General features: G+C 39.4%; 2 protein-coding genes across 5 annotated transcripts in view; one reads left to right on the plus strand and one right to left on the minus strand.

Annotated features, from left to right (window-relative positions):
• Positions 1–2: 2 nt before the first annotated feature.
• On the minus strand, positions 3–10,969 carry spg7 (SPG7 matrix AAA peptidase subunit, paraplegin). The gene is made up of 17 exons (XM_015003968.2): positions 10,568–10,969; positions 9,768–9,870; positions 9,581–9,670; positions 9,252–9,493; positions 9,010–9,149; positions 8,803–8,905; positions 8,586–8,711; positions 8,306–8,468; positions 7,770–7,943; positions 7,563–7,687; positions 7,208–7,310; positions 6,764–6,874; positions 6,554–6,669; positions 5,883–6,039; positions 5,628–5,791; positions 5,460–5,537; positions 3–5,370 (listed from the first exon to the last, which is right to left on the minus strand). Exons 1-17 carry the CDS (start codon positions 10,790–10,792, stop codon positions 5,164–5,166), a joined length of 2,427 nt encoding a protein of 808 aa, XP_014859454.2. The 5' UTR covers positions 10,793–10,969; the 3' UTR covers positions 3–5,163.
• A 1,976-nt stretch (positions 10,970–12,945) lies between these two features.
• ankrd11 (ankyrin repeat domain 11) overlaps positions 12,946–23,403 on the plus strand; it is a 239,076-nt gene continuing 228,618 nt past the window's right edge. For 3 of the 4 annotated variants that reach the window (XM_088004248.1, XM_088004250.1, XM_088004249.1), the window contains exon 1: positions 12,946–13,382. The gene's annotated coding sequence lies outside the window, so the exon portion shown is untranslated. The remainder of the gene's footprint in view (positions 13,383–23,403) is intronic. The other variant, XR_015762505.1, reaches the window with a different exon arrangement.

Below are 23,403 nucleotides of genomic sequence, written 5' to 3' on the forward strand. Positions count from 1 at the left end.
GGTACGGCTTTTAAATATTTATTTAAATACTTGGCAACACAATTTTGTAATCAATTTACAATCCCTCCTCATAAAATAAAACATCCTAATTGATTCCACCTTTTTCCCCTGTATAAATGAGCCTCTTGTATACAACCCAAGTAAAATGACAAAAAAATAAATAAATCCTTCACTAAAATTGTGAATTATCTTCAGTGAAGTTTGTGGGTGAACTGAATGAGATTGACAGAAGCAGAAATGAAAAAGTAATATCGCACTTAGACAGCGGAGAGCGAAAGTCACATCAGCATTTATATTTTAATTGTCTTCAAAAACCTTTGAAGGCTGAAAGGTGGTGCCTTTTCACTCATCTATTGTTTGAAAGCAAAAATTCACACAACCCTTTAATAACATTACGCAGTATTTAGAATGACTTCATGCTTGCTAAACAACATAAAGACTTATATGCTGTCCTTAAAGGGGCAGTCACGTTTTTCCTTTTAGTGCTCGCTTTAGCAATAAGTTTACTGGTTTGTACGCGGTTTCACTTACACACATAGGAATGTGTGTCCATTTTGCTGCAGAATGATGCATTTATGTAAATGTGAACTTTTTAAGTTGAATGTCAATGAAACTTTGTCGGCGAGCGTAGCTTGTGTTTATAAATAGCCCTATATCATCTTTACTGCCTCTTGCAGATGTGAAGAGCCGTCAGTTCCCTAAATTCAAACACAAATCTGCTACTGTACATTTGCATACACAGACATATACAAATGGTATAAGAGAAAACATGATCTACGTTGCATTAAAAGTCCATTAAAAGTGCCAACTTTGCATGATTTTGTAAATAATGACAATTTAATGCAACGTTGGCATTTTTAATGGACTTTCAATGCAACTTTTAGAGCAACTTTGCATTAAAAGTGTCATTATTAACCGAATGACACTTCATGACAGCAGTCATAGACATTCATAAAGACTTCTTTATATTCATGACAGGTGTTATGTCATGTTTATGACAGTGTCATGTCAGTCTTATTCACACCCCATCAAATAAAGTGTTACCAAAGGTTTTTCAACAAGATCAGATTAAATGTTGTGTTTCAAATGTCTCCGCTTTGAATAGGGGCTACACAAGTAGACTGTTGGTAAAAGTGTCATTTTTAAGACAGAAGTAATTACAGAAACTAACATAATTCATTTAAGGCTAATTGTTAATGTAGCTCTGACTGCATGAAGACAGATTGACAAGCCATTCTGATCCATCGCTGTCTTAAATAAAACGCTGCTTTCATTGACATTCCCAGGAAATAGCTTGGGATAATTGTTACTTGCACAATATGGTCTTAAGTGGATTGAATCGCACTTGGGAAAAGTTGGGAAATTGTTTATTTGACACCTGATGCTAAATAATACCAAAAAGCTTAAAACTTGTTGCAACAGGAAAGAAAATACTGCTCAAAGTTGAGCAAGTATGGAAAACTTACCACCAGGACATATTAGAGAGTTTGTATGTCCTTTACAAATCTGTTTAAACATTGATTGTATCCGTCTATGGATTTCAGGCGCCAAAGCTCCTCCATGGTGTACAGTACATACACTTCGTATTCACTTGGCAGTTAACTATATTGATGTAGGAGATGAGAGGCAGCTTGTCTGACATATTTTCCTTCTCAGGCTCAACATACGGGTCGATCCCGACAGCAGCCATTTTGTTGCATCTTTTTCTCGCGGTCAAAAGTGTCCACATATTTTCTTTTTATTGGTCTCGGAGCCATTACCCCACTATTCTTTGTACATACGTTTGCCTGCTAAAATGGCGCTGATCACTTCCTGTTCAGACTGTTGGGAACTATGTATTGACCCTTAGCACGTGACAGCTGGCTCTTCAGAAATCTGTCCGCTCCGCCATGATGGATATCAAAACAACCACTGCGCTCCTTTGAGGCATGTCAAAAAACAGCCTGTCTAAAATTGCTTCTATTTAGTTGATTTCAATTTAAAAAATGGTCATGGAGAAGGTTAGCGTGTAACTATTCGTAACCATGGAGACAATGCCCCACCATCATGTAGCCTAGCATGTATGAAAAAACTGATTAGCATCTCATTTTTTGCACATTTTTAATGTTGCTCCGGTGCAAGGGGGAACTCTATGACATAGTGATATAAATCATTTGGTGTGAATTTAGGAAAAGTCAATAATTTGACTTCCTGATGAACGTTTCTTAGGTTCATCAGGAGTGAGGAAGTATGGGTCAGTTTGGAAGCTAGCTATTTCCAACTTTTTTAAGTACCATCGTCTATAAGCCCCAATCAGGTTTGTTACGTTCACAGACAAATTATGTCCACTCGAACAAGAAGAAGCGATGAATAAATTAGTAAAAACAACTTGGGAAATAACTTGAGTCTCTCTGTTCAATACTCCTGCCCATCTCTTCCGACGTTCATCATGGCGCCTCGATTGATTAAGTGACGCAGTTGCAAAGGGTTAATAGCTTGAGTCATGCAGAACTGATCTGACAAAGTGGCATTCGAAGACTGGAGCCATGAAGAGAGATCTGACCTAGGGAATGATTTCTCTAATGTCAAAAAACACACTTCCCTGTCTGGAGAATTTGGCTGTGAAAAGAAGACAATTGAGTCTAAAAACTCAAATCCTGGTCTGACGAAAGCGGAATTAGAAGACTGGACCCATGAAAAGAGATCTGTCCTGGAGAAAGACTGCTCTGATCTCAAAGAACAAACTTCCCCGGTTGGGAACGTTTGCTGTAAACGTTCGCCCCCAATGCTCACATGGGCAGGAGTCGAGTATGATGAAGAGGATGAAGACTCAACTCCTGCTCTGACAAATGCGGCATCAGAAGACTGGACCAATGAAAAGAGATCAGTCCTAGAGGAAGATTGCTCGGATTTCAAAGAACAAACTTTCCCAGCTGGGAAAGTTTGCGGTAAACGTTCGCCCCCAATGCTCACATGGGCAGGAGTTGAGTATGATGAAGATGATGAAGACTTTTTTGGCCCTGCTCTGACAAATTATACATTAGAAGACTGCAGCCATGAAGATTGCTCTGATCTCAAAGAACACACTTCCCTGGCTGGAGAATTTGACTGTGAAAATAATACATTTGAGTCTAAAAACTTAATTATTAATCTCCGGCATTAGAAGATTGGACCTATGAAGCGAGATGTCTCCTAATGAACGATTTCGCCAAAAGTCCAAAAAAAGCGGACTTCCTCGGCTGTAAAGTCTAGACGTCAAGCTGGAAAATTTTCTTGTTGGCCATTTTGACTGACAGTATGTCACATCTGCTGTGCTCCTCTTGATATTTAGAATGGGTGAAGGGCCCCGAGGATGGATGAGATCTGGCCAGAGTTCCTTAAGGCTCTGGATGTTGTCGTTACCCTGCCAGCATGCCTAGGTGGGCCCCATATGGGGTAAAGGAGGGCAGACCAGATGGGTCCCATATGGGTTTGTCTGCAGGTTTCACGGTGGCCCCACATGGGTTTGTCCATGTTTGACCACAGCCCACATGGGCCATACATGGGCCCCTACATGGTGGTGGGTCCACATAGGCTGTGGCCCTACATGGGCAAACACATGGCCACCATGGAACCCGCGGACAAACCCATATGGGACCCATATGTCTGCCCTCCTTTCCCCCATATGGGGCCCACCTAGGCATGCTAGCAGAGTAATTACCTGCTAGCATGCAAGTAATTACTTGCTTCAATTTCCTGTTTCCATTCAATTCAAAAATACTTTGTTAATCCCAAAGGGAAATTACATGCTGTAGCTCATAAAGATTCTTCAAAGAGCCATTGAAGATGGTGATGGCTGTCCACAGGAAAGATCTCCTGAAGCGGTCTATACCACACTGAACCTGATAAAACCTCTGACTGAAGATGCTCCGCCTTCCCAAGACCGTCTCGTCAAGAGGATGGTCAGGATTGTCCCCAATTTTCTTCCCTTTTAATGCCATATAAATATGAGACAGAAACATGGATTCTGTCTATTGATTTATAGATTAATAGTTTTACTGGACAGAAATTACAAAGAACAAATCTGGTTCTTAATCAAATCCTAATGACTCAAATTGAAAGTGTCATGGAGTCATCAGCCTCATGACAATAACATTGACATGAAAAATAATATTGAAGAAATAAATATATCATCTAATTAAAAACATAAATAAGTGATAAGCTCTTTACTGTTATGGTCTGTAAGATATTAGATGTGGTCTCAACAAACCCATGACATTTCAACAATATTATTTATCTTTTATCTGGAAATAGTGTCTGGTTATTCTTACCATACAGTCCTCTGTATTAATTATTGCTAGAAAGGTCTTGCCATACCAGTTTATTCCTCTGTATTTACTTTAGTTTCTTAGTTTATTCTTGCATTTTGTTCTTCATTAAATTCCATTTAGTTTCCTCTGATTAGTATTATCCTCTCTTGGTTAATTGCTATGTCCACTTTAGTTTCTTTCTGGTTGCTACATTTATTTTGTCGTTTATTGATCACCATCAGTAATCTTCACTCATCACCTGCTGCGCCGCCTAATCGTCATGTTTCACATCATGTTTTGATTTTTCACTGTTCAGCGTCGGATTCTCTGTTTTTATGCCATAGTTAACATCTAATTCGTCGCTCCGTTTTATGCCCCACTTCTCCTGTTTCAGAGTTTTGTGCAATGTGCGGATCGTTTTTTGTTTTTTTTTAACCCCCTAAGGTGCAGTGTGGTCGGAAAGCGTATCGATGGGGAAAAGGCAGACTGACACAAACCTTTTAAAACAACAGAAACAATTTCGGTATTCTGATTATTGAAATTTGAAAGTGCTGTGGTTCCGTTGTTCTATCACACCCGTTTCATACCGGGGGCGGTAGCGCCCACGTTGAGAACTGCTAATCTACATAATCTGCATATGAAGAGCATCCTGATTGAGAAATCTTGCTTTCAAACTTTATAGCAAACATTGTGAGACCAACAGTAGTTCTACAACATTCTTAAAGTTGCAGAGAAATCAAATCTGGAAGGTGATTCAGCAACAGAGGTGTTCAAACTTTACTTTTACTGTCAGAACAAGCCTTATGAGGAGTCCCTGCTGGTATTAACACTCCACCAGCTCCTGATGAAGGGACAAAATGCAGCAGCTTATAAAAAGACACAAATCAGAAACATGTCAGACTAACTGCGGATCAACGTCGTCCTCTCTATGTTTGCGAGGAGGAGGTTGAGGTTCATCCTCTTCTGTGTCTTGCTTGTCCCTCTCTGCCTCCACCCAGCTCTGAGGGAGGATGATCTTCTTCGGCCCAAACGGCGGCGGGCCCAGCAAGGCTTCGATGTCGTCATAGTTCACCACCTCACGCTCCAACAGAGCGTTGGCCAACTATAAACACAGACGTGGTGGATTAGAAAATCGATGCTCAGAATGGGGATTCTTGCAATGGCAATGTGAGAAGAAATGGAGCAACGAACCAGGGTCAGTTTGTCCCTGTTGTCCAGCAACAGTTTCTCTGTGTGTCTGTAAGCACGAGCTATCAGCATCTTAGCCTCCTGTAAGGGCAGACGTAAACAATCGTCAGCAGCAAGAACTCAATGATGACAAATATTCCACGTTTACGGGGAATTAAATCAAGAACCCACATGATCCATCTGTTGCTGCAGGCCCTGGCTGAATGGACGGCGCCCGACGGCACCTTGCTCCTGCGTCTCGGGGAACGACACCTGCCCCACACTGTCACACATACCGTACTGCTTCACCATAGAGTAAGCCACACGTGTCACCTTCCTCAAGTCATCCTGAGCTCCTGGAGAGACACAAGGTGGAGGATTCACCCAGGAGAAGCATAGGAGAAGGGACTGTGATTTTAAGGTTCCATTAAAGAATAACATCCTCACCTGTGGTGACCTTGTTAAAAGTGATGGCCTCGGCCGCTCTTCCTCCCAGAGCCATGCACATGCGCTGGAACAGCTGGTCCTTGGTGAACAGGTACTGGTCGCGGGGTAAGATCTGAGCGAAACCCAGGGCGGCATTCGTTCGCGGAGCAATGGAGACCTCGGGAACACAGCACAGAAACACACCGTCACAATTTGTTCATCTGCATTAACCCCCAACTCTCAGGGAGCCTTGCTTGTTATTTTGCCTTTCTTACGGCTCTCAATGAAAAACAGCGAATTATATCATATATGAAAACCCACTATTTGTGTTTCCTCTGCCTTGAGTAAGGGTGTCAGAAACTAATGATTGCCAATCAAGTGCCTCAACAAATTTTTGAGGCCTATCTGAAGCATCATTTATTATGGTAACAACTGCTGGAGATGGAGTTGTTTTTCGGCCTTGCAAAGGTGGCAGACACTTTGCGTGTCCACTTTGGGTTTTGTTAGTTTCAGAGAATGACTTAAAATTATAAAATGTTTCAGTCGTTTCTGTTCCTTCCCTTTAAAAAATGCCTGAAATAAGTGTTTTACAACCAAAGAAAAAAATACATTTCTGAAAAGGAAAGATTACGTCTCAATCCATTTAGATATAAATCCACTAATTACGATAGCAACAAGAAGCAGCGCACTACCTTCATCACTGCCTCGGTGTGCTCCAGCAGCCATCCTACTAAGGCGTGTCCAGACTCATGGAAGGCAACCACCCTCTGCTCTTCTTTAGACAGGATCTTGCTTTTCTTTACGCTCCCTGGACAAACACGCGCATTTTAGTCTTACTGTGGTCAGACTAGCACATCATGAGGGGTGAAAGGCATTATCTCAAAACGTTTGTGTTGCTGTACCTGCTATCACTCTTTCCACAGCATACTCAAAGTTAAAAGTGTCGATGGACTTGAACCCCTCTCTGGCAGCGTGCAGCGCAGCTTCGTTGCAGATGTTTGCAATGTCTGCACCTGCATCAGCAAAAGTACGGGCTTGTAATCACAGCGAGGACATGAATGCTGCTTAAATCTTTCCTAACTTTTTTTTACTACTTCCAATACAAACATGAGCATGAATTTTTTACTGGCCCGAAACATAAACAACAAGTGCTATGCTAGAAATAACACAACTACAAACTTTGTCATGGATAAACTAAAAAAAAACAAAAAACACTGCTACATGTAAGTGACAAATGTGTGTACACTTTCAATAGAAAGTATTTTAAAGGTAAAACAGCAAAACCCTCCAGTTGGTTTTTACTATGGAAGCAGAAAAAGGACAAAAGAGGTATAATATGAATGCACCACTGAAGCCTGGGGTGAGCTCAGCCAGCCGCAGAGAGTAGAATTTAGCTGGTTGGGTCAGCTTCAAGATCTTTAGATGTTGTTCAAAGATCTCCTTCCTTTCCTGAAAGAGAAAAATCAACATAAGGCCAGATTTCACCAGCTAAACCAGCTACCAAAGCTTAATGACCTGCTAGTAGGAACAAGCCCTTCCTAAAGTGATGTTTATGAGAAAAACTAGAAGAAAAACTAGAAGCCGCTGGAAAGTAGCAACTTTAAAAATGTGATGCTGAAGGCCTTCATTTATTCTTGGGAAGACTTTGGTAAATTGCGAACCGATTACATTCACCAGATCACCAGTGTTGCTTTAAATCACCTGCAGTGTAGGTAGGTCTATGAAGATGTGCCTGTCCAGCCGGCCTGGCCTCATAAGAGCATTATCCAAAATGTCTGCTCTGTTGGTGGAGGCCAGAACGATGACGTGGTCTGTTGTTCCCATTCCTGCCAAGAAAATAATTTCAAACACGTCATTAAGTCATTCCACAAGCCAACAAAGTGAAACATGAAACATTACTTCACCCACCATCCATCTCCACCAGGAGCTGGTTGAGAGTCTGCTCTTCCTCCGTGTTGGAGAAACCTGACATATTGGTGGAGCGCTTCTTCCCCACAGCGTCAATCTCGTCTATGTAGACGATGCAAGGCGCCCGAGCACGGGCCTCTTTAAACAGGCTCCTGACCCTGGCAGCACCGAGACCTACGCATAACCACAACACAAGTCACAATCGACTATCAAGCTCTTGTTGCAATTATTTCGTTAAGGGCATTCTCTTGAAAAGTGGTTTACGAGCCATCTTTAACAAATCTCTTTAAAGGATACAGTTTTTAAAAGCAATAATTTCCTCTTTAAAACATTTGAAAAGTATGTCAGAACATACAATAGACTTAAAGAAAAATCAATAGATTTTCTTATGCAAGCATATAACCCATGCAAAAATGTCCAAAGTTGTAATCAATATTTCTAAAACCAAAGTTTTTCTTTAAATCGCAGCAACTGGTGGAGAAAAACAGTTTTTTTTTGTTGATCTTCTGGTTATTTCTTCAATGCTTGGTTCTTACCTCCAATGACCTCCACAAACTCAGAGCCAGCCATAGCCAGAAATGGCACCTGAGCCTCTGTTGCTACAGCTTTGGCCAGCAGGGTCTTGCCGCATCCTGGGGGCCCGAGCAGCAACGATCCCTTAGGAACCTTGGCTCCCAGCTGCAGGTACCTTTCTGGACTCTGACAACAACAGATTTGAATATAAAATTAGACTTCTTCACCTCTATGTAAACACTCAAAATGTGATTTTTAGAGTTGAAATCAATACAAAAGTGTGATCCAAGTGTGGCTTCTTACCTTGAGGTAGTCAACAAACTCCTTTACCTCCATCTTAGCCTCATGCATGCCGGCTACATCTTTGAAGCTCACTCCTTTCCCAGATTTACCATCAACAATGGTGAACTTGGCCATCTTCAGCTGATTCTGTTGATTTTTTATTTTTGTAAAGCAGAGTTAGCACATCAGGCTCTCAAATCACCAAGAATAAGCAGCTACTGTTCTTTATGTAACTCACAAAAGCACTGAAGCCGCCTTCTCTGCTGCCCATGCCTGCAAGTCGGAAGATATACCAGAGAATAGCCACCCCGATAGCAGCCATTCCCAGAGCATAGACTGCACTGTAAAAATGACAAAGAATGTCAAAATTGGTCTTAATATCTTTGCAAATTATTAAGGTGTGAGCACATATTGTGCCTGTTCTCATAAAAATACATATTCTTACTTTCCAAAGAATCCAGTCCGTTTGTACGTCACTGGAATCCTGTCCTTAGTGTCGATGTTTAGTTCCTCCTCTGCTGCTCGCAGCTTCTCCTCAAACTTATCAATGTTTGCAACCTGCATTCTGTACATGAGTGCCAGCCTCTGCAAAGCAAGAAGTATGGAAAGAAATGAGATGATAGCCTGAACGTCTCAGCTGCTGCTCAGATTCACATGCCAACCGTGACTAAAGCCTAAACAACCTACAGGTCTCCCGAAGATGACAGCCCCGGGATGAAGGTAGATTTCTACAATGTCACTCTCAGGAACGACCTGCACTCGGGACACCTCACCCTTGGCCAACATCTCGTTGACAAAGTCATTCCAGGAGATGTTGCCGCCGCTGGTATTAATAGAGTTAAGCAGGCTCATGACGAGTGCGATAATGAAGAGCATCCGCAGGCGCTCGCGGTACATCTGATCCTCCTGCTCACGCCGTTTCTTCTCCTCTGAAATATAAAGCAGAGCGTAAAAGGCACGTGAAGAACAAGTTAGAAAAGAAAAATGTGTTGCAGCTAAATCTGTTCATGACATACCTTCATCTTCCTGAGGAGTTTTTCCCTTTGGCCCAGAACTTTTATTTTTTTGTTTTTTGGCTTGAGACGAACTGAAAAAGTTAGTTGACCCTAAAAGTAAAGACATTTTTAACACAAAGTGTCAGCATTTAAAGACAGGCACAGGATAAAATATAGATTTAAAAAAGTAAATAAATTTAATGTGTACCTAATAAATTTAATAAACCAGCTGGATTCCTTAATAGGTTGCTTTTGATTAACTCTCTGTTCAGTCCAACCATGTCAGGACTCAAAGGTTTGTGGAGAAGACTCTGAAATAGACAACCAGAGGAAACAAAAGTTTCAACATGACAGGATGATAATCTGTTACAATTACATCTGAGAAGGAAAATTACAGAAAAAAAAAAATCACAAGACTCTGTGTTCCCGAAACCATGCACGTGGGCACGCACAAACACACACACACACACACACACACACACACACACACACACACACACACACACACACACACACACACACACACAAAACTCGGAAAAGCATTCACGGGGTAAGTACAATGCCACCGGACTGAGCACAGAGTAAAACATCAGTGGGGTCTAAATGACATCATCTCTTAGGACAGGGTGAAACCATTCACCTGGCGATAACATTACACTGTTTTGATAAATTTGGCACATTTACATAATGAACTGAAGAACTTTCAATGACTAATGTGTGTTGCCACTGGTGAAACAAAAAATACAAAAGAAAGATTCTAAACAAAATTTTAGGTCTGGAAACGCTGCATGAATCTGAATACAGGGGTGTAAATAAAAACAGGCAGAACACTCTGAGAGCCCAATAAGAGATGTTTTAGAGATACAATGCAGATTACAGTCTCTTTAGAAGCGTCAAACTGGCCAATCTTTACACCATTAATATAATTTCCACGACCAAACACAAACAGAAGCTAAGTTGTAGAGTTTTATTTTTAAAGGCGCTCATGTCATTCACGCTCTGACTTACTTGGATGAGTTTCTTCTGAGGCTGACCTGTGAGAGTCCGCTCTGATCTTGGAAAATGCAGTGTCTTCCTGACATTAGCACACCTGTACAGTACATTACCAGCGCCTTCACTGGATATCACTTTGTTTGTTAAAACTTGATAGTTTCGCCTTGATAGCGTCCATATCACACATCTGCTGTATTTTCTGCAGATTCCAGCACTGTTCCGCAATAAAAGAGCTGACATGGTGTCTACTATCGATGAACATGGGTATTAACTTAACAGAAAATTAGTCTTTGCTGAAGTCTTCCAGGAAAGACAGACTTTAGGAGCAGTTGTTTTTACCCAACTCTCACTCTGCAGCTAGCATGATGCTATGTTATCCAACCAACCGCAACAACCCTTCTTCTTTGCAGCTTAGGGAAGGTTGCCAAGCAGCTCCCGGAGCAACACTGCCACCTGTGGGACGAAAGCAATCAGAGTGACGGGTCGGGCATGACGTGTTTTCACACAGCGTTAGATAATGAGTTTAGATTTTAATATTTCAAGAAACTTAATGTAGTTTATCACATTTATACTTACATCTTAATTGTTTTATCAATTAATTTATTCTAGAGAATAATAATAATAATAATAATAATAATAATAATAATAATAATAATAATAATAATAATAATAATAATAATAATAATAATAAAACAATAAGTTATTGTAGCAGTAAGTGTGTAAACATGTCAGTGATCTCATCTCATGTGTCAAACTCACCTAACCCAATGTAGATAATTACAAACGTAGATATTTGATCCTAAATGTATACATTTAGAGCTGTGGCTATTTTTTGTGGCTTCTGGATAGTGATAAAACTAGGCCTGGTAACAACCAACACATTCTGCAAACAAAGTTCTGATAAGATGGCCTTAACTAATATGGTAAGGTAAGCATATAGGTATCTGTACTGTGATAAAGTACTTACATGTTCAATTGCTATAAAAAGAAATATAGGGAAAATGTAAAACTGGTCAATCTATTAAAAGTAGTGATAGTATATCAGCAGATGATAAGGTATCTAAAGTATTCTAAATTTGATTATTTAAAATTGTGCTATAAATTGGTGATATTTGTTAATTATGACTTATTTAGATTAGTTCTCAGCACAAAATTCACATCTCATTAAAAAAATATTGGTGCCATTTTTGATGGCCTAAAAGAAACCTTCTTATATTATGTTTTTCCACACACACACACACACACACACACACACACACACACACACACACACACACACACACACACACACACACACACATCGACCCAAAAATATAAATTATTTTTTGTATATTTTGTGGTAAAAAAATTAAAATCTTTGGAAAAACTTCCTATCGTCCAGCAGAGGGCACCCTTGTTTAAGACGAAAGGATGACGCTCTCATATAAGCTCAAGCTAATTTGTAAACGTAAACAGCACGTTGTGCTCAAACTTGGAGAATATACGTCGGTTTCTTTCCACATAAGATTTATTTCAAATAGTTATGGAAAAATATTTTTGAGCATTTCCTCCTTCTTTAAACATCAGTTAAATTACCCGTAGAGTTTTCTATTGGATGAGAAAACACGTAAACCGCTGTCTGTCATGTCCCCGCCTTCTTTTTTTTGTAAATAAATTACGCATTGCTTTCTATTTAAGACGTGTACAGGTCAGTTTGAGTGGCATGTGTAATAGGGGTAGGGACGTTTCTCTTTAAACCAATGAGAATCCTCGTATTATGGCTTCGCATTTTATTTTGACCAGTGGTGCATCTGATTTCTACACCCTGTCCTTCCGCTTCAAGCTAAACGACACATCTCAAATCTTAACTTTGGACCAGTACCCTCCCAGAACCGCTGTTCTGACTTTTACTTTGAACACAAAACTCGATGACTGCCAAACTGTGATGCTTATCAAATGTTATGTTTTAGGCAGGCTGTTATACATGTAATCATGCACGTTTCGTTTTATTCTTCTTTTATAGTACAGTACATAGCCGATTTTGGAATGCTGAACAATATTCAAAATGTGTTTCTGTGTGCACAACAATGTTGACATTTATTTTAGAAAATAAGATACACCTATTAAACGGTTGTTCCTAAAATAGGAAACAAGCCTACCCAATGCCTGAACTCCATTTCCTTTTCTCAGTCCTCCAACTACATAATGGAGTGTGGTGTTTTGCGTTTGCAACTGTGAAGTATATTCAGCCACGTTGGAACCTTCTTCTACCCGTCTTTTAACGGAGGTTTGTTTCCTTCGCAGATCCAAAATGGAGTCTGTTTCCTCTTGCAGTAGGAGTATCCGCCTTAAGTGCCAGAGCCAATGAGAACGCTCCTTTCATCCCGGATGCGTTTCCGTCGCGAGCGTCTACACACTGAAGTCAAAGGCCGCCTGAAAACCGCTCGAATGGCTTGGCGGAGAGGATTAAAGCGAAACAAAAATATGCTCTTTTGATGCTTTACGTTTACCCAAGCAACCCTGCAGTTCTACAAATGGACCTCTAAAGGCTCTTAGGTCGTGTTCAAGATGAAGTAGCTGCGCCATAAACAAGTTTTCCTGGATATTTTAGTCTTCGTTTCTTTGGACGTCTGTTGGTCTCTACACGATTTTAACAAGCTAGCGCTAGCAGCAGCGACTCTGGTGAGCTGGGTTTAGCTGCAATGGTCTTCTCCAGCTTATGCGGATGTCTCCGGAATTTATATTGAACCGACGGCGACAAATGGGACCATCCAGCAACTGTCGAAAGCACTCCGGCATAGACTAAATGTTAAACTTTCAGATGACTATTTAAACTCGAATTCAGACGGAGGTAAGAGCCATGTTACTAACCCTTGCAATGCTAACATGTTAACAACAACAAACTGTCTCCTGCGGCTCCCATGGTTTCACTCTGGTTGTAGTATGTTGCGACAAAGGTCAACTTGCAGTATATTTTTTTACTCATAGCTTTTAATAAGCATTTGCAACATTTAAAGGCAAATACGCTGTCTCATTGTTATGTAATAATAGCTTCGAATGCTTGTTTTTATATAGATTTTTACTCTTTATTTAACTGGGAGGCTGAGTTTGTTATGGAAGTGCTGAGAATTTTGAAGAAAAAAAAGAAGCAGTGATTCACAAGGGATGAACCTAAAAAACGTCATTATTTTATGGTAAGTTTAGTTTCAAGATTTATTTTAGTTTTTAGTATGTGAAGAGATTAACATTGATAGTGTGTTGATTTTTGCAATAAGATATCTTACATGGCTTATCCTGCACAGAAACACTACGGTATATTGTTCGTTCACATTAAGTTTTAGGGTTGTATTATGCTCCCATTACAGGGATACTTCCCCTTTTCCCAGACAATAATTAAGATCACAGATCTCAAGGGAATGCACTTAATAACATCCAAATGTGGACCCATTTTAAACGGCTCACTGGCGGTGCTCATTTGGCAGTTGATCTAACACACTACCAGTCTGTCTGCTTTTCCATTAGCTCTGCACAGTGTCGTGGATTTGAAGTATGAAGCGCCAAGTGCTGGCCATTTGCTCGACTGTTCCAGAACTGAAGCAAAATGGATGTGTTATAGGAGCAATGAGTTGATTTTTGGTTTTTAAAAAAAAGTCATAAAGCATTGTAGAGCTGTTAAATAGAAGGTTTTGAAGTATTTGTGTGCCACTAGAAATTATCCATTACTAACAGGTGTATTTATTTACAACCTTAACAGTGGACTGTAACATGCGTAATCTAATCAAATAGAGTAGTGCGAATATGTTTTGTCTAGAAGGTAAAATAACAGGATTACTTTAAAAGAATCAGAATATAGAGCTGAAGCAAGTTGGTTTGGTGCAGTAGCAGTGATGAGGAAAACACTGCAGTGCTGCTGGTGGTGTTTTTCACTAAGACACCAAGTGTGTTGTAGCTTTTAAAAGCTTCAGGTCCACTACACTGCAGATGCATTGATGCATATCGCTGTTTCAGTTGAACTTGGCCTCTATTTTTCATATCTTTGGAATCTCTACTCTTATCACAATGCAGTTGTTGTATGTGGAATCGAAGTGACTTTATCTTTTAATAATTGCCGTTTCAGACAGATTCCTATTGCCATGTATGCGGGGCTTTTTATGCAACTTCTCTGTCTCATAAAAATAGTTCAGTCAATATTTATGTCAACAGCACTATCAGTTTTGTAGTCTGGTATGCTCTAAGGATATCGTTTTTATAGGAGCTGATAATTGCAGAGACACTGAACTCCCCCAAATCTGCTTGTCATCCGGTTCCCATTAGTGCTACTGAGACTTTTCTCCTGTTCCCATAAGTGATACCAGAGAATCATGGTATACCCTCTGTCTGCAACAGGAAATGGAGCTCTGCTGGGGTTAGAAAGGTCATTAGCTCAAGAGAGAAAGACAAGCTGCATTTCTGTAATGCTGCTCTGCTTTTATCCAGATGCACATTTATAAAACTCCCCAAACTGCCTCTCCCTGCTTGTGGGACTAACCTGTTTTGCAATGAGGGTTGTGAAGTATTACGAAGACGTGTGACTGATATCGTTGAACATTTCGACAGCATTGGGCTCTTCACTGTTAAAACTGTATGCTTTTATAACATTTTTGGGGTGAATTAATGGGGAGATGTTTCTGATTTCAAGTTGTTTATAATTTATGTGGGATAAAAATCAATAGTTTTTATAAATTGCTGCTCACTTTTTGAGTTTCTTAGTAGTTGCATCTTAGACCCCAGTCTGGCTTCAAAAGGTGCGGTTCTTCATGGGATATGTTTGACGAGGTGTCAGATTCCTCAGAAACCTTGGTCCAAATTGACGTAATGGCGTACCGCAGTTGCTGCAGAATAGTCAGCTGCAAATCCACTGCGTACATCTCCTGTTCCACTCATCCCAAAGGGTCCATGTTTAAATTCAGAGGTCACTGGAATAGAGTTGAGTCATTGTCACAATGAAGAAAACAGTTTTGGGGTGGTTTGAGCTTTGTGATCTAGTGCTTTATCCTCCGGGAAGTATCGGTCAGAAGATGGATACACTGTGACTGTAAAGGGATGGACATGGCCAGGAGTAAACACCATGTTAGGTTGCGGCATTTTAACAAAGCTCAATTGGTTCTGAGGATGTCAGTGTTTGTCAAGAAAAGACTCCCAATATGATTACATAATCATCACCACCTGCCTGAACCATTGAGACAAGGTGAGATCTGTGCACATTTTCATGACTGAATATAGAATTTAGTAAATTTATTGGATATTGAAAAAATCTGCTGACAGTAACGAAGCAAAACACACAAAATGTACACTTAATTGAAAAACAGGAATGTATGTATGTATGTATTTAAAACACAGTTTAGCTAAGCTAAACTAAATAATTAGAACAGTCATCATGTGATACCTATATTCTGCGCTTGCACCATGTTGCACTTAAAATAAACACATTTTCTCGCTGACGTTTCCCCACATCAACTTTCAGTTTGTTTTTTTAGACCTCGATATCAATACATAACAATCCTTAGCAATGCACTGATCCCAACAGCCTAAAGACTTTATCAGGATAGCATTCAACAGTAATCGTACATTCACTCAAAAAAGTCGGCCAGGTTTGCTTTTGCTGTTGCTATGCTGCTTTGTGCTTCTGTGACGACAAAAATATTTCAAGGAGACTTGGGATGAACTGATGTTATGTTTACAGGCAGACCTACACAATACACATGTAATCTTTTAATGGTGATTCTATGAAAAGTATATATTATTTGCTGCATCCTTGTGTTGGTCTGCAGTATGTGTGATCTTTGTTGCCCCATTTGAGCCACCGTACTGCATGTAAATAATTGTCATTGTGACTGACTGCAGCAGGCAGTGTGTTAGCCTTCCTAATAAAAGTAGCTTTATTAGGAAGAACATCATAACACAATATATATTCAAGACTCGTATAGGAGAACATGACAAAAAAAGTATATTATTGGCTTTTTGCATTATTTATATACAAGTATTCCTACAACCGATTTCAAAATAAATATATAAATGTAGATAGTAAGAGATATTATTTTCTAGCTTATTGATCATTTTCAACAATGCTAATGAAGTAGTGATTTCTTGAAGAATGAGGGTCTCTATTTTCTGATTCTTCTGGTTTGAAGTAATCGTAACAAATTCTACAAACTTCCAAAGTTTTATCCAACAAGAGTGGCTGATCGTTATTAAAATGCATTTGCTAACTGTCTACACCTAATTGTTACATGTTCAGAAAAATGAATGAAACTCTTTGCCTCTAAGCTGAAACTGACTGAACCAAATCCACTGGCAGGAAGTTTCCTAAACAGAAATGATGATCTGCTTTGCTCTCTGTGTTGCTAATAAGCTGAAGTTATCACTTCTGTTTGATTAATGACTACTTCAGGATGACTGGTTAGTACTTAAAACTGGAACTGCACAATATTAGAAAATTTTACAGTAGTGGCAATAATAATTGCAGATAATGCGATGACTATCAGTTGGAATATGTTCCTCATTTTCTCATTTGTGCTTCCTTCACTTCAACATTTTGGGTAATGTTTGTGTCAGGTGTGAGCATCTGCTGCCATGAGACTCCATCCAACAATATATTTTAGGAGACATATTTTAGTTACTTTTATTTGGACTTAATACCATGATTTTTTTCTTTTTTCGTTTAATAATTTGACATATCCTGACGCACAATTCTATAGCAGCGTTGGTTTCTAAAAAAACGTACAGGGGAAAAAAATCTGGCCTCATACCATCTTGAAATACATATTATATAATATGTTTATAGGTATTGGAGATACACCCATACTACATTTTGAAATGTTATTGTTGAAAAATAGGAAATTTCAGGCAGAAGGATAAATGGGTAGTTGCTCATGTTTTGAAGAGGAAAAAATGCTCTAGTTTCTAGTCCAGTACTCACGCTGACTGCTTTCTGTCTATGCACGCCTTCCCCTCCCCCTCAAGTACTTAGAGTGTGGCCCTTTTAGGTAAACAAGCATGGCTACTCCTATTTCTTGCTTTACTCTGTCTGCCTCTGCATTAATGTGTCTAGGTTTCTCTTGTCCTTCATGTTCAAGTTGTGTAAATCTTTTATAGCTGCTGTTCCAGGAGCACAATCTCAGTGGATGCTCAAATGGCATTTGATGCCTTTTGAAATTCAGCCTAGTCCATTGCCCTCTTCTCTATCCTCGAAGAGAAATGGAACAAAATGGCGGGCCCAATCCCACTGCTTCCCTCGGGGAGTATAGAGCCTCATTCCTGGATTTGGGAGGTCTTAATGGTTGTTGATGTCTTAAACTTGTGTTCGAATCTGCAAGCTTTTCCTCTGTCCCGTTCTTGATCATATTTTCCCTAAGTCTCTTGGACATCAAAGGGAAACGTTATCTACTGTGAAATTCTGCTGCTTCTCGTGAAATGTGCCTTTTACACATTTAGCTTTTGATCTTTCCATCTGAACTTTTAAAAATGATTATGTGATTCTTATTTTTCTATAAAAAAATAACTTACTATTATCCTTGATTACAATGTGTATGCAAAAAAATCTCATATTAAGCCCCAAGAGGTTTTGGGGCTTAATTTGAGAACAAGATATATATTTATTCTCATTCCACCATGAACTGTAACAGGTACTGATCTGCAGGTCTAGTCATTATCTTTCTTACTTCTGCTGCAGTTGTTCAGTCAGAAATGTTCGAAATGGTTTAGCTGCTACAAATTCATTTTAATGTAATTTCAAAGAGTTGAAATGGTTAGTGTTTGATGTAGTTTATTTTCTTCAGTCTCTTTTTTTCAGTTTTCTGTTATCAAGTTGAATAGATGTCTGTCTAAATATTGTAACTGTCATACAAGTATCACCAGTGCATGTAGAGTGAAACCACAGCAGGTTTCATAGCTGGCCTGCTTAACTGTATTACAGAGTCTGGGCATTGAATCATGATTATTTCAGATCGGTCAGAAATAGTTGGGTTTGACTGGATGTACAGCTGAACAAGAGGCTTCCCTGGTGGATGTATTATCCATACATGAAATGTGAAATGTTGAAGAGGTCAAATGGCCACGTCTTGGAGCTAATGGTATATGCAGACTGTGTTTCCTATCCCTCTGGGCACAACTGGCCTGGACCGTTCAGCTTGTTTCTAATGAAAGGGCAGACAGATTTATTTTTTTTCCTGCTTGGACTCCATTAAAAGATAAGACAGTGACTCTACATCATGTATGTGTTATTATTGATCAATGCTAACTCATCACTTGGAAGCAGGTATCGTCATAGAACTTTTTCAGTTGTGAAATAAAATCTTGTTCATCATTGCTGACGGAGCATTATGACGTTTTATGAAAGCGAAATTGTTTTCTGCTTCCTAGTATGATTTTTGTTGTTTTTGACCATAGCAGACTTGAGCCATAAATAAAACACGTTAGCTATTTTGTATTTGTTTTGGTCTGATGTTAACTGATATGTTAAGAGGCCAAGCTACTGTAAGAGTCTGTTTAAAGCTCTTGCGTGCAGCGTCATCCACTTCAAGTTGGGAATCAGCAAAGCTTAAACGGCTGTAAGGGCGTTAGAACAAAGTGTGGTGGGGGAGGGTTGAGGTGGCGTGGCCTGGCTGAATCTCAATCACTAAGGCCCTTCAGCAAGGCTGGCCTTTTGATGGGCCAGCTGCAGCCATTTATTCAGCCATTTACATTGAAATGCAACAGCACAAAGGGGGAGGAGACGGCTGTGCTGAGATTGGCCTATGAGCTTGTGCGGATGGGATGTGAATGGAAAGCAAAAGCATACCTAAATACCAAAGAGAGGGTGTCTGCCTGTCGGGGGGCCTCTGCTGCTGCTCACCAATACAAGCCGCCATACTTTGTTTTCCCCCAGCATGCTGTAGGGCAGTATACTTCACACAAAGGATCTAAGCGCCCTTTTTGACCAGTACATGCATTTTCACCTCTCAGCTGTTTTGTGTCTTTACAGCCAGACTGGTGGCTGTAAAGAGGTCATGATTCATTCCTCTATTTATTTGAATGGCACTCAGTGGTTAATGCCAAACCTCTTGTTGCTGATATTTTTTAGGATCATTTCCTGCTTTGTCTGTGGAATTAAAATTTTCTCAGATCAGTTATTTAAATGTGAGGTTAATTTCAAGACTTGTATGGTAAAAATTAGTATCTTGCTCAAATTTTAACTTATTTTAACAAATACAAATAAGCAAGAGAGATGAGAACATTTTCATTTTGTTGAATAATTCCTCACACAAACAGTTGCTCAAATATTACACGTACATATATATTCCTAAAATACCTAAAATCTCAGTTTTATTTTCATAAAAATTCAGCTTGGATGTTTATTAACATTTTGGGGTTCACTGAGCCATAGGTGTTCAATCCTGAAATTAAATACAACTGCCCTTATTAGTTTGCACTCAGGGACTGAGCATTTTTTGCTAAGAGATGAATAAGAGTCATGTCATCTGCACTGATATCAGTTAAAGCCGTAGAGCTGCATGAAGGTCACAGCGTGAGCCCAGATGTCTGTTCTTTTTTCCCACATCCTACTTTATGCTCACAGTGGGGCATGTGTCATAAAGCAGCAGTGTATGCTGCAAACTGTTGTAAAAATGCTGGTATGACATGGTAATTAGGTTATAGTCTCAAATATACTTCCTTGCTGTTCTGACTTCACCCAGAGGATTGTATTTTGGGTATTTGATCAATGCAGAAGAGCTTTTGGGCAGCCAGTGGATTATGACAAAAAATCTGCTTTTAGGCATAAACCTTAAAATGGTTTAAGAACTAAAAAATATATAAATTGATACTGTTAAAATAGCTGCAGTACTCGCTATGTATTTAATGCCATTATTCCATCATGAGTTTCACCATTACAAAGGAAAACTCAAGGGCCAACAGCAAACTGAGTATGTTGCCTATTCTGAGACCTCCTCTGAGTTATAGCCAGGGTCTTTTATTTCAGATCTCGGAGTCTGGGGTGCTGCAATGTTTAGTTGTATGGCTGGTCCAATAAACTTGAATCAAATGGCTAAATTACCTCTTCAACATGTAGGGAATTTCTCTAGACGCCTGATAATGATCTCATTATTTGACTCGGTTGTGTTGAAGCAGAGAGACGTCTAAACATTGCAGGACGTCGGGCCTGGAGTTGCAGACCTCTTCACTATAACATAGTCCTGACAACCCCTCAGGCCTTTTTTAACCCAATACCAACAGCCTAATAATTTGATTTTTGCCTTAATGAACTCAGCTCTTAAAAAGGTGATTATCAAAACGTGGTTTACATTTACTTTCCTGTTGGATCTTCTTGATCTAATGGAACCAGGAGCTTTTGCTGACTAGTACCCTGCTTTGATTATGTGTGATCGTTAGCTTTTTTCTCAGTTTAAGACTCTTATTTTGAAGTAAGAGAGGAAGTAGTATTTGGGGGAACACAGCAGTGTTGGCGAGTTTGCAAAGTAAAACATTCATGTCAGGCACGCCTACAGCACTCGTTACTATGGTCTCTGAAGAAGCCTCTGTCCCTTAAAATTACTTTTGAGGCAGGATTTTGATTTTTCACAGTTCTTCTTAGTAAGTCTGATATTTCACACTTTTTTCTTTTTTTTTTGATGTGATAGCTTCATTCAGATGTATGATGTGCCATGCTGCAAAGCAAAACTAATTTGGGTAGCTGTTTGTGGTTTTGACTGAATCTCCAATTGAGCATCTGTCGAATGTGCAGGACAAACGAGTCTGATTGATGGAGACTCCATCAATTTACAGCGTCTGCTGCTCGCATCTTGGTTTCAGATATCGGTACACCTTTGTGACTGTAGAGGAATTATTTTTTGGAAAACTTTTCTGTCACAAACCCACAGAGACAAGTCTCCTTTGAGCTTATTCTGACCAATTTTAAATCACAAGTAGATACTGCAATATCCTGCATAGCTATGAGTGCAAAAAATTTATTGGTCTCACCTTGAAGTGATTTGCAAAAGTGGTTCATATGTCTATTGGCAGGGGAATCAACATGTTATTTGGCTGCTTTTTGAGTCAATGTTAGGGCAGCTTTAAATCAGGGTAGCATGTCATACCATTGATGAAAGTTGTGATACCATTATCAATCCTTTTACTGTTTGCTTTTTTTTTCTTTCTTTTGTGAGCTTTTGCATCTCAGCCACTGTTAAGTATGGCCATGAAGGCCAGTGAAACTCCCTCCAATTATTCATAAATGTAGTTGGCTTATGGAATTCATGCATTTAAAATGTCATTTTAAATGCATGAATACCATAAGCATGAATACTAAAACTATTTTTGTTTTAGTAAACTACTTGATCTCAATGCTTTTTGTCCTCAGGAACATTTAAAAGCACCTCTTTTAATTTAGACAGCCAGAGGCTTAGCGGTTCACCCAAACTAGTGGTCATCTTGGCCATAATCTGTCAGAAGGCTGTAGTTACATCTCAGCTGTGCTGCAACATTACAAAAAGGAAGGAAAACATCTTTATGCTGATTTTAGTCTTCCTACTACAACACAACTCAGCTTTCTGTAGCATACAACCGGAACACCTGAGCGCTACCACAAAAAATACAAAACAATATATGGTATCACTGAATAAGAATTAATTTCTTTAAGTGCATTGGTAAAGATAATGGGTTGCTGCTGGTATCATTTAGGCCAATTTCAAACAGGCACTGCCTTTCAATAATCAGGTTAGATTCTAATGTTTTGGGTGGTGTGTTTGAGTCGGGATGTTTTTACATAGTGTACTACGGCTTCTTCCCACAGCCCACTGTGTACCCCACATCTAACCCAATAAAAGCTGCCTGACATCCATGTGCTTTTGCCATGCATTCACTATCTTAAAAAAATAGCCTTAATACATGACTGTCTTGTTTTGTTTTTGTTGTGGCATTCCCTCATTTTGCAGTGGTTGAAGATATTTCCAGGTGAACTATAATTTTTGCCTAGACTCCAGAAGTTTAACACTTATATTTTTAACATAAGTTTAAAACATGATAAAAAAATTTAATATTTTTGTACAAAACATGCCTATTGAAAATGCAGCATAGCTTATTGAAATGGAAGACGTTTTAACGCAGAGACCAACAATTTTATCTTTCTAGCTTAACGGCGAACCGGTGGTTATTTTTCCTTCATTATTACCTTACTGCACTTCCTAAATAAAATAGAAGAAATTCCGTCTTATGACCTGTGCATTTTCTGATTATGCTTTAAATGCCATTATTTATTATTACACAATTACAGCAGTGTCTTAGGGGTGTTTGTAAAAGTTGCATTAATAATTTCAGGAGAACAGCGCTTTAGTTTGTATCTATTGGCCAGTGTGTTTAATGAGAGCCTGCAGGGAGGAGTGGAAAATCACATAATCTCCAGTCAGTCTGCCCAGGGACTTTCCCTCCTGAATATGTGGCAGCTCAGAACTGGTTGTACATGACAGAATGTTTTATGTTGGACGCCTGTTTCTACATTGCGTTGCATAATGTGAAGATACTTGCATAATTTATATATTGCTTTATTTTCAGAAATGTTCCAATTCAAAAGTGGAAGGTATCTTGTATATTGAATGTGTGTTGGTTTGGAGACACCATTAGTCTTTCTAGGACTCACTTTTTGCTTGGGAATAGACAGATCTTTGACTGAGTCGCAAAAGTTAACCAGCAACATGTCTTTAAAAGTTTTTTTTTTTTTAGCTAGCACTGTCTTCGCTATAAATATGTTGCCTTGTTTTTGTGCCTGTGTGTGTGTGTGTGTGTGTGTGTGTGTGTGTGTGTGTGTGTGTGTGTGTGTGTGTGTGTGTGTGTGTGTGTGTGTGTGTGTGTGTGTGCACGCC

Source organism: Poecilia mexicana, unplaced genomic scaffold, assembly GCF_051168715.1.
Source record: "Poecilia mexicana isolate PSO_F unplaced genomic scaffold, ASM5116871v1 scaffold_3, whole genome shotgun sequence".
Classification (NCBI taxonomy): domain Eukaryota; kingdom Metazoa; phylum Chordata; class Actinopteri; order Cyprinodontiformes; family Poeciliidae; genus Poecilia; species Poecilia mexicana.

What these genes read in the sequence shown, in the direction of transcription:
- spg7 (XM_015003968.2), bottom strand. Translation starts at nt 10,792, where the DNA reads ATGTCAGCTCTTTTATTGCGGAACAGTGCTGGAATCTGCAGAAAATAC. An exon ending in TGTGGAAAGAGTGATAGCAG is followed by an intron (nt 6,670 to 6,763) that starts GTACAGCAACAC and finishes GTGTTTGTCCAG; the next exon opens with GGAGCGTAAAGAAAAGCAAG. An exon ending in ACAGGGACAAACTGACCCTG is followed by an intron (nt 5,371 to 5,459) that starts GTTCGTTGCTCC and finishes CTGTGTTTATAG; the next exon opens with TTGGCCAACGCTCTGTTGGA.